Source organism: Xiphophorus maculatus, chromosome 23 (genome assembly GCF_002775205.1).
Source record: "Xiphophorus maculatus strain JP 163 A chromosome 23, X_maculatus-5.0-male, whole genome shotgun sequence".
NCBI classification, from domain to species: domain Eukaryota; kingdom Metazoa; phylum Chordata; class Actinopteri; order Cyprinodontiformes; family Poeciliidae; genus Xiphophorus; species Xiphophorus maculatus.
In genome coordinates, this window is record NC_036465.1 from 26,363,171 (window position 1) to 26,374,246 (window position 11,076).

The following is an 11,076-nucleotide window of genomic DNA, read 5'->3' on the forward strand; positions in this document are numbered from 1 at the left end:
TCGTGATTTCATATTACAGAGATAACTGGAAGTGTGTTTCAAAGATAGGAGCTGAGAATTAAATATAGGTTCATATTTTTGTGGTTAGATGATAAATGTTTCAGGTTTAAAATGCCACTCACAATATGGCTGCGACGTTCCCAACTGACGTCCCGTGCGTCAACTACTCTGATGTTCCAACCGCCAATCAGCGTTGACAGGAAATCGCGGTTACTTCAAGTTGTTGTTTATATACAGTATCTCCGTGAAGGACGACCCATTCAAATTCCACATGTCATCTCCAGACCACCACTGACTGCTGTATTTATAAGACAGGTTCTCTTGATAACGTTGCTTCTGCAGGCCGCTGCTTTGGCATTTGTTTCGCCGCCGTTGGCTCCTTCTCACTACTGTTGACGCTCCGCTCCGACCGTTAAGGCGCCTTCGTCCCACAAATCTGCTTTGCTACGTTATTAAAACCGCTCCAGGATGCCGATGGTGCTGCGGTCCAGACGGTCGAATCGGGTCGAGTTAGAGCCAACGCCGAGGCGGAGGTCGACACGCCCGCATCTGAATCGGCATTATGAGGTGGGTGCTTTTATTACTCGGTCTTTCCGCCTCCTCTTCCTCCGCCGCTGCTGCTGCTGCTTGCTGAGGACTACAAAAAAGGAGGACGGCCACGTAGCTCGCTCGTTAGCGTCAACGGCAGGAGCAGCGACGTTTATAGCAAACTACTTTTGTCTTTTCGTCCTTTAAAAGGGGTTATGTTTGTACCACTGGTGCCAGTTGCTTTAATTCTCTCGTCAGAACTATTCGCCGTTTTCGTATTAGGTTATTTAAAGCAGTTAGCTTAAGTTAACTGTACGGAGCTAACCTTAACTGCACCTTCAAGAGGGGGAACCCGTTCCCGTCCCGTACTACAGCCTAAAACTTTATACTCTATAACCCGTACACTACAGCGTTATGGTAAGTTTTTTCGTAATTTAATAAGTAATTTTCGCTTTAGAAGCTTAAACCTCAATATTACTAACTTATATTACTGCCGTAGCTTTAAACCCAGCCAGCGGCAGTCTGTCAGTATCACCCCGTGGACGGCGTGTACAGCATATTTAGTGTCGTGCGGAAAAGCGCTGCCCCCCCGTTAGCTGATTCTAACCGGTCCGTTTCTGTCAGGATGCCGATGAGTCGGAGCCTGAGGCCATCCCGAGCCAAGTGATGGAGAGACGTGAGGCAGAGCTGGAGGAGGAAGCTGCTGAGGAGACGGACCAACGGGTAAGAGGCCCATCACTGAAGGATGAAACAATTTCTACTTTGTAACGTGGTCCGTTACGGCAAAACAGACCAGTATCTGCTGGGGCTCCCTGCAGGAGATACTGGTCATTAAGAACATTCTGGTCTAATGAAATATTATTTGCAACCTTTTCCTAGAAAAAAACCCCCCTCCACAACACTTAGTTTAATATTTAACTGGGTTATAGATAAAGACACTTCCGCTGCCTTATGACATTTCCTGTTAAAGGGCCAGTTGTGAAAGAATATACTAATAAAACCCATTAAGAGAATGCTAAAAGATTAATAAATAGCTGTCTCTGCATTCTTACTACTTAAAATGTAATAATATTGAATTAACTGATTAGTCCATCCAGGATTTATTGTTATTATTATTATTTTACATTTTTTTTTGCAGATTTGTGGCGGTAGTTTAAAATTATTAACAAAAAATGTTGAGATATTTCCGCTTATGTATGAGGGTTAATGTGACTTGTTGCTTTTCACATCAATCACAGACTATAACTTCACTTCAACTAAGTTTGAGGCAGCAGTGGGGTAGCCGTAAAAAATACTGCCACCTGCAGGTGGGAGTTTGTCCGTTAAATCCAATGTTTTTAACAGGTTTTGTGGAGAATTTTTAATAAACCTGCAATTGGGCATTAGCGTAAAAAAAAAAAAAAAAAAGTGCGGGGGATCTGTCAATTTTGCATAAATTTTCACCAAAAAGTGGACGGACTGATTGATGTAATTTGGCAGACTACAGATAAAAACTGCTTTGATTTGATTGATAAAATAATATTTGAACAAATTATCTTGAAGGCTGTATTTATGCGTCCCTCTGGAGTCTAGAGGGCTTCACTCAATTTTCCATTAACATGCTCAGATACGGAACTACAGTTGCTTTTTGTAATTGGTCTCGTATAATTTACCGATCAGAGAAACCGTGTTTCTCTGCATTTCCATGACCTGTAAGCCATAATCCTCAAAACAAACACACACATAAACATAATAAATTGCTTTGGGTCTGCTTAATCTGTGTGATTTTTAATTTTTAAAACAAATTATTGAAGTGTACTTGTCACTGATACTTGCAGTCTTTATTTTCTTTAATAGATGCTAGTAGAAGAAGAACTGTATTGTGTGATTAACCTTCTCCCATTGGCTCCTTTCTCCCTTTTGAACCCTGAACACCCTGACTCTTTGTTGAGGAAGCTCAGTGTTTGCTCGGTTCTCTGCTTTGTTTTGCTTCCCGTCAGATCTCAGCAGGTCAGACTCTCACCTGCTGGATGACTTCAGTGGGGAGGGATTTACCAGCTCTGAACCAGAGGAAGGTTAACTCTAAACACGCTTTTGCTACAACAGGAAATGTAGACTTTGCTTGGCTTGAATGGAGTAAGCTCAAAGTTAGCGATGGGTGGACGATTTTCTGATTTGGTTGCTTCCACTTACAGCTGCAAACCTGTCTATTTAAAACATTTATTTTAGTTGTTTTTGTACCCTAGCATTTGTAATGCAGTGCTGCTTCAGGTATTACTCTTTTGTCATTTATTTGAAAGAGAGGCTCATTAAAATGTGGGGATTTTTTTGTGTTTTTTTTACCCCTCCAGGGGGTCTTTTGTGGGCTCTAGTGTCCCTTATATGACAGTAGGCTGACAGGAAACAGGGAAGGAGAGGGGGGAAGACCTGCAGCAAATGTCGTCGGGTCCGGGAGTCGAACCCGCGACGGCCTCGTCGAGGACTCAAGGCCTCCAAATACGGGTCGCGCTAACCACTACACCACCACGGCACGCCCCATCAAAATGTGTTTTTGATGTCATTGTTGAATCTGATTGGAGGGGCCATAGTTTAACGTCTGTCTGTTTTAAAGGTAAACATAAAACGGTAGTGGTGGTTTAAAAGTGCTGCATTGATAGTAGCGTTATCTAGTAGTATGGCTGGATGAGAATAATACATTTTGGCCCAAAGTGTGGCTAATTGAACATGAATCATGTTGGTTTGTATGCTGATAAATTAATTTCCTTTATCAACAGATTCTTATTGAACTATTGTCGCTTCGTTCTACAGCAGAATGCTCCACTGGTACATATCAAGTGGTAACATGGAGAATTCATTATTTAGTTCTGGTAAAAGCGTTCCCCTGTAATCCTCTCATTATATCCTCGAAGCAAACAAAGTAGTGTTTGAAAGTAGTTGAGCAAAATTATGCAATAGCTTGATTTTTTTTCTTTTTTACAGAAAAGCAACAAACTTTTCTACAATTTCAAAAATGACATAAAGCGCAAAAGCAAAATCTTTTCTTATCGCATTAATTTCTTGAACAGTTTATCGTCCAGTAAAATTTGTTATTGTGACGGGCCTATGTGTAATATTGTTTCTTTTTTACTGTTTAATGTTTAGCTTTTACGGGGGAAAAAGCCTGTTTTTAATTTTTTTTAGACTATTTATATTCTGCTCAAAGAGACGTTTCCAGCCATCTCTCCAGCAGGAGTAAAGATGTCAATGCAGCTCTGAAATAACTTGAAATGTGACCTCACACTGCCGACGCCCTGAAGGAACAGTGTGTTGCGGTTGCCATGGAGCCTCCTGCATATTTATGAAATGTTAACTGCAGAAGCAGAGCAGGTGGAGCTCTGAGTCTATGAAGAACTTTGAATGAACTGATCCTGTAGTCACAGCGGTGTCATGTGAGCAAACAAACACTCGCAGGCTGCGGTGGGCCAGTTCATGCAGCTAATTTGAATGGGTGTGTGTGCGTGCTAGTCGTTTCTGTGCTACAGGAAGATGGCACACTGAGCCAAACTCGGAGCGGCTGCTGTTGACGATGTTGCGTAGATCTTAGTGTCTTACCATGGTGATATTCAGAGCCAGAGCCTTGCAGTCAAACGATGCATCTGTCTTCCTCAGGAACTGAAGGGTTGCCGGGTTGTTCTGGATCCACTCCACATAGATGAAAGGACCCAGAGGAAAGAAATCGAGGAGAAAGAAGATATGAACCGAAAAGGTGGGAAACCAGTCTCCCGAATCCCCACTTACCAGAAGCGACCGGGCAGCGGAGGTCAGGCCGCCGAGCGAATGGGCGGCGGAAGTCAGGGTGCCGAGCGACCGGGCAACGGAGGTCAAGCCGCTGAGCGACCGGGCAACGGAGGTCAAGCCGCTGAGCGACCGGGCAACGGAGGTCAAGCCGCTGAGCGAATGGGCAACGGAGGTCAGGTCGCCGAGCGACCGGGCAGCGGAGGTCAGACTGCCGAGCGACAGGGTGGAGGAAGTCAGACCACCGATCCTCCCTCTCCCAGAAAAGACGGCCCCGTTCACGTAGCGCAATCTTCTGTCAGAGCCGGAAGTGTGAGCGTGGAAACTTTCAAGTCCAAACTCCCCGAGGTCGGAGAATTGGCGCTGCCTCCTCCGTCCGTCCGTGTTCCCAGCTTTATCACGCCCTCAATGTCCAGCAACGCGGAACAAGCTGCCGCAGCGGATCACACCTCTGCCATCGCCGCCCCGAAAACCAAGAGTATCTCAGAGTCTACTCAGGGTGTCATGATTGCCAGCCCCAGACCTCCTCTCAGGCCAGAGCAAGACAAGAACAAACGCTCCAAAACTAAAGTGGGTAGCACACCAGAAGGACTTCTGAGTTCCCTCCTGCAGGAGAGCGTCCTCAGCCAGAAGCCAGACGAAAAACACCCAGGGATGACCCTCTCCGCCTGCGGAGACACCGAGAAATCTGAAGAGAAGGCTGACGTCGCTGTGGTCGAGCAGACGGAGTGCATTATGGAAGAAGAACCGCCTTGGGAGCCGGTGAAAGCAACTGAATCCCAGAGCAGCCGATCGTCTTCGGACGCCGACCTGGCAACCGAAAGATCCGATGACAACGATTCAGAGAATGTCGAGGAACATCAGGAACCGCTCGAAAGCCAAACAAAGCTTCCAGATTCTGAAGTAGAAGAACCCTGTATGGATGACTCCACCTCTTATGAGGAACCAAAAAAAGCAGCTAGTGAGAAGACCACCCAGTCCACTAAGGTGAGTTCCACTTTCCTTCATAAAGACTCGTGGGATGCAACGAATAGAGCTTTTAAAGCAGCGTTAGCATCTTATATTAGCGTCTAGGTTTACAGAGACAGTCTCCATGCCTCTTGCTGAGACAATACACAACCTTACCTTAACCCTAAGCTTTCCAAATCCAGCATCTTCCATGATGAGACAGATGTAGAACTCTTCTGTACTCTCTTGAGTCTTTCTTTCTCTCTCAATATGTGGTAAAAAAACCCCAACAACTTCATTTAATCAGTGTATTCAACTATAAGATTTTCTTTACTTGGCAACAACTTCCACAAAGCACAACGTTGCCATCACCTGCATTTACAGATTGGGAAAAGATCACATTTTTAGAGTTTTGGACCCGCAGATCAGATTTAAGTCCGTCTATCAATGCTTTCATGGCCGTGTGAACTTCTTCAGTCATACTTGAAGGAATCTGGCCACACCCTGCAGTCAGAGCTGTGGAATGCAGGACGGTTGCACGCCGTGTTGGGTTTGAGTCATGTGCGTCTCTGTCTTTGTTTGACAGAGGTCGATGTGCTCTGCCGTTTCTCTCTTCCTTTTGCTGCTGGTGGGAGGGCTCGGCCTGCACGTCTGGTTCTATGGGCTTCCCACGTCCGTGGCTCAGCTAGCGGCGCAGCTGGAGCTGCACCGGCTGGAGGGCGTCGGCTTGGTGCCGGAGCACTGTAGCTCAGACTGCCGGTAAGTATCATCAGAAAAGGGGCTCACCAGTCAGAGGTTTGGTTGCTCCCAGCCATATGAAGTGAAAGATGACCCAGAATGTCCCTCTGTGCTCTGCAGAGTGCAGCTGGTGGAGAGCATCCCCGTCGGCCTGTACCCGTCCTCCTCGTCGCCCGGGCCGAGCATCGCAGACAGCTGGCTCCGTCTGCTGGACGAGGCCGACAGCTCGGTCCACATCGCTGCGTTTTACTTTACGCTGCGAGACAGTGACGTCCAATCAGCCAACCCCTCAGACTTCCGGGTGAGTATTGACCTTTTGCAACCATGTAACTTAAACACGCGCGACAACAGGGTGGATGTTGTGTTTTTGTCTCAAATCATGTTAAAAGTTACAAAAATTTGGAGACACATGAGCAGGCCTCAGTGTGTGAGGCCATCAGGCAGGTGCAAAGACGGGACAATTCAATGTGTCGACTATAAACCTAGCTTAATCCGTCTGAGCTGTTACTGGTGTTTCAAAAACCCTGTTTAAAATAAACACACAGCACTTAGCCTGGTGGGTGGGGGGCAAGTGAAGCCTGGCAGCCCGCCAGGCTTCCAAAACATTTTGAATGTGTTGAGACGTTTTATTTGCAGCGACGTTGCACTGCTATAAATTACGCGCAAAGGAAACCCTGAAGGGTTTCTTCATGCTCCCGTGTTTCTGCGTTGTGCAGGGGAGGAAAGTCTTCGAGCAGCTCAAGAAACTTGAATCCAGAGGCGTGAAACTCCAGATTGCTGTCAACGCCCCTCAAACCTCAACGCAGGACACAGCAGAACTGAGCGCAGCAGGTCGGAACCCCAATCATGTTCCGGCTACAGCGCCACGTTGCCGTTTCAGAGCCGTGTTCTTAACGATGATCCGCCATGTTGTTTCCGGAAGGTGCACAGGTCAGAGGGGTGAACCTGAGCGCCGTGACTGGAGGCATCGTTCACACCAAGCTCTGGGTCGTGGACCAGAAGCATTTCTACCTGGGCAGCGCTAACATGGACTGGCGCTCTCTCAGTCAGGTACAGCAGCATGGAGATTTTTCTCCCCTCCAGATTGTGCTGCAGGAGAAACGTGTTTTATGGCCATTTCAAAAGAATTTAACCTAATGTGCGGAAGTTTCCCATCCTTTGGTTGAAATGTAATTCAGTGGGCTGATCATTCAGCTGATTCATTTTGAGAAAAAAAAATCTTGCATAAGTATCCATACCCCTTTAACTCTGCAGTAGAAATGCACGCCACACTTTTATTTTCAAAACAAAGCAGAAAATAACTTGTTTTCTTCCCCTTTAGAAGGGTGTGCTGTTGTGTATGGAAGCCCATTTCTGCCACAAAAGAGAAAAAATAAAAGCCCAAGAGAAAGTCATAATTACAAGTATAAGTCATAATTTCAAGTTTTACAATACTAATTATGAAAATAAGTCATATTATTGAATGTTAATATCAAAATTACAAGAGTCATATCAAGTTTTATTGTCATAATTACAATGAGTCATTTATGAGAGAAAAGGTCATAATAAAAATAAATCAATTATTTGAATAACAAGCATTATTAGAATTATTAGAATAAATCATAATTACAAGTTTTAAAGTCAGAATTATGAGAGCAAAAGTTATAATTTTGAGTTTTAAAATTACAAAAGTAAAAGTCAAAATTGAGATTGAAAATTTAAATGAGGACTTTTGCCTTTCTAAGTCATAATTATTACATAAAATCATAAGGGAGATTCAAAGTCACACTGTCTCTCTAAGGAGGCTCGTCCCTGTGAAAGCATACTGTGTGTGTGTGTGTGTGTTTGCGTGTGTGTGTGTGTGTGTGTGTGTGTGTGTGTGTGGCAGGTGAAGGAGGTGGGTCTGTCAGTGGAGGACTGCAGCTGCCTGGCTCAGGATGCCTTTCGGCTCTTTGGGGTGTACTGGGCCATCGGGGGGGCCCAGAGCGGCTCCCTCCCTCCGTTCTGGCCCGCCCGTCTGTCCGCTCTGTCCAGCGCCGACCAACCTCTGGACCTAAACTTTAACGGAGTCCCTGCTCAGGTCTACCTGTCTGTGAGTCCACCGCTCGTCTGGTTTCTTATCAGCTTTTATGTTCCCGGAAGCCCAAACCTCCATGTTTTTTTTTTTTTTTCCCTCCGTCTCCCTGCAGAGCGCGCCGCCACCCATCTCAGCCAGAGGGCGCTCCGACGATCTGTCCACCATCCTGTCGGTCATCGACGACGCCCAGAAGTTCATCCACATATCGGTCATGGACTACCTCCCTCTGTCTCAGTACACAGAGCCAGTACAGTGCGTCCAACCGGTTGATTAAACACATAAAACTTTTCTTTCTTTCTTCTTTTTTTTTTTAAACTTTCTTTGTGTCTCAATCCTGCAGGTTCTGGCCCGCCATCGACTCCAGGCTGCGCGCCGCAGCGTGCACCAGAGGGGTGCAGGTCAGACTGATGGTCAGCTGCTGGGAGCACTCGCCGGCCTCCATGTTCATCTTCCTGCAGTCCCTGCTGGTGCTCAGCAGGGCTCCCCTCCAATGCAACATTGATGTGGTGAGATTATCATCAGCTCTGTAGCCAAAACCAGAACAAGTACTGATGATGATGACGATGATAAAAACAAAAGTGACTTTAATCTTGCTTCTGTTTGCAGAAAATCTTTACGGTGCCGTCAACAGAAGAGCAGATGAAGATCCCCTTCGCACGGGTCAATCACGCCAAATACATGGTGACGGACAGAGTGCTCTATATAGGTATGCTGCACAGAATTATGACTTTATGTTTAAGGTAGATCAACCTGTTTTCTGCTAAAAACAGCTGAAAAGTGTTTATATTCTGCCGGGAAGCAGAGCATTTAGCTTTGGCATACTTCATCCGAAGCCAAAGTGACACAAATTGTCAGGTGGTTTCAGGTCGTTCATATTGGCACTCACCTTTCGTATGACGGAAACTCCTGGTTCTGTGTACGTCGCGCTCCCTGCATCGTCTGTTTGGCTTTTTTACGCCTACGACGGAGCTTTAGGGCCATTGTAAATAGAAAAACAAGAAGAGTACATTTCTGCCAAAAAACAGAGAAATCAAGAAAACTTCAGAAAACCGGAAGATTTTCTAGAAAAAAAAGATGGAAATTTTTACATGTCAAAAGTTGCAGATTTTTGACGTTTAAAACTTAAAATTTCCAAAATTCAAAAATGTTCCGCTTTTGAACCTCAGAAATGTCCCACGTTTTTTTTCTAGAAAATTTTCCACTTTTCAAACTCTTAAGTTTCCATGGTTTTTCTAGAAAAAAAACGGCCAAAAAACCCCCCCACCTCATCTTAGCACAAAAACCTTTTCTCAAAAAACTTGAGTTTTTCCAGAATTTGCGCTTTTCTATTTAGCAAAAACCCAGCCACTGTTCTTCTAATGTTGAACAAAGACAATTTCGCAACTGCTGTGTTTCCATTAAATGAAAAACACAATTAAAATCACGTAAATAAGTTTGTTCACGCGACAAGTCGTTAAAAGTCATGCCATATCATTATCTTCCCACCACTTTCTGTTGTCTTTTTCGTCATTTCTGCCAGTAGTAACATCCGGTTACTACTGATCACAGGACTCCAGATGTAAAAAGTGTTTCCATTGCAGTGTTGTGAAATATGCCACAAAAAAAACCTCATCCTAGCACAAAAACTTTTCAAAACTGTTTTTTTGTTTGTCTTTTTAACTTGTATTTCCATATAGCACTTTTTTTTTTTTTTTCATAATTCCAATTTGCACAATTTATACGGCCAATGGAAACACGGCTGATCCGTGTTTCGAAACTTCGGATGAAGTACATCGTTGTCTGAATCCCGTTTCCGTTCTCAGGCACGTCCAACTGGTCACAGAACTACTTCACGCACACGGCCGGCGTGGGCCTGGTGGTGAACCAGACCGGCCCGGCCGTAAAAGAGGGCCAGCAGACGCTGCCCAGCCAGGCGGAGCAGCTCTTCCTCCGGGACTGGGACTCCGACTACGCCAGCCAGCTCCGTGTGGACGACCTGGACGTCTGTCCCCAGAGACGGGGCTTTGTCCAGCAGTGAAGCACGATGCCTTTTAACACGAGCACTCCGGTGGCTCTCGCCACTTGAACTTTCCTCTAAAATATACGGATTTGGTTCGCTTCCGACCAAACGGCTGGATTTTAACGCTGCCTCTTGTGTTTTCATTGCCACTGGCTGCTGGCCTTCTCTGTATATAGTTGCTATTTCTCCTGTTTCAGAACTAGTTGTTTTTGACACTCTCGATTCGTCTTGTGGGTTGAGGTGCAAGGGAAGCCACGTTGCACGATTAACATCTGGAGCTTTTCTGTAAATATTCGCTAAAAAAAACAAAAGAAAGCCATTAAGCCAAGGTTAAACGAGCTAACGCAGGAAGACGACTTTCCAAAGAGGAGTATGCACCAAAGCACTGTTTACACTGCATTAGCTATCAACTTTAATGTGTGTAAGTGTAACTATCGTTTTTTGTTTTAAAGATGCTGTAAATTTTCCATTTCAAACACTTGGCCCAAAGAGAGAAGTCCAGACTGAATGTGCACTACACGAGAGCCTTAAATCGGATGAGTTTTTGCCTTGAACGAATGGCGGCCATCTGTTTCATTGTGTTGTTCATCGCCGCGCCGTTTCCTCCACCAGAGCGTCGGCAGCGTTTACTATTGTAGGGCTGACCTCCACTTCCTGTCATTAGCAGACACATGAAATATCAAAACAAAGGGAACCTCCTGGTGTCGCCTGGAACATTCATGGAGCAATTTGTTGAATGTTTCCCTCAAAATGAATTCTGTCCCAACGACTTGGTCATCTTTGAACGATTCATTGTTTTGTTTAATGTTTTTCATCCAGTTTTTAAATATCTTCCCATCAAAAACAAATGTTTTAATATCGGGTTCTATCCAGTCATTAAAAGTAGATTTGTGTAAAGTTTCTCCTTAAGGATTTTCTGCTCCCATCAGTTACAGCAAAGTCTGATGTGGCCAATCTGCATCAGTGCTTCAACTTACCGTCTCCGTGTTAGTGGACAGTGGCTCTTTGCTAGCGCCCCAAAATCGTAACCTTTTGCAGTCGTCGATGTTTGTCG

At 45.1% G+C, this 11,076-nt stretch overlaps 1 protein-coding gene across 2 annotated transcripts; it reads left to right on the forward strand.

Moving 5' to 3' along the window:
• The first annotated feature begins 158 nt into the window (after positions 1 to 158).
• Positions 159 to 10,919, forward strand: LOC102223943 (phospholipase D3-like). Of its 2 annotated transcripts, none has more exons than XM_005813226.2 (12): positions 159 to 567; positions 1,153 to 1,251; positions 4,156 to 5,268; positions 5,816 to 5,988; positions 6,088 to 6,268; positions 6,684 to 6,798; positions 6,890 to 7,017; positions 7,835 to 8,038; positions 8,136 to 8,275; positions 8,364 to 8,529; positions 8,630 to 8,729; positions 9,826 to 10,919. In XM_005813226.2, exons 1-12 carry the CDS (start codon positions 469 to 471, stop codon positions 10,038 to 10,040), a joined length of 2,733 nt encoding a protein of 910 aa, XP_005813283.2. In that variant the 5' UTR covers positions 159 to 468; the 3' UTR covers positions 10,041 to 10,919. The 2 variants fall into 2 exon arrangements, with proteins under 2 accessions (XP_005813283.2, XP_023183952.1); XM_023328184.1 differs by lacking the exon at positions 159 to 567 and adding an exon at positions 620 to 945.
• The last annotated feature ends 157 nt before the right edge of the window (positions 10,920 to 11,076 follow it).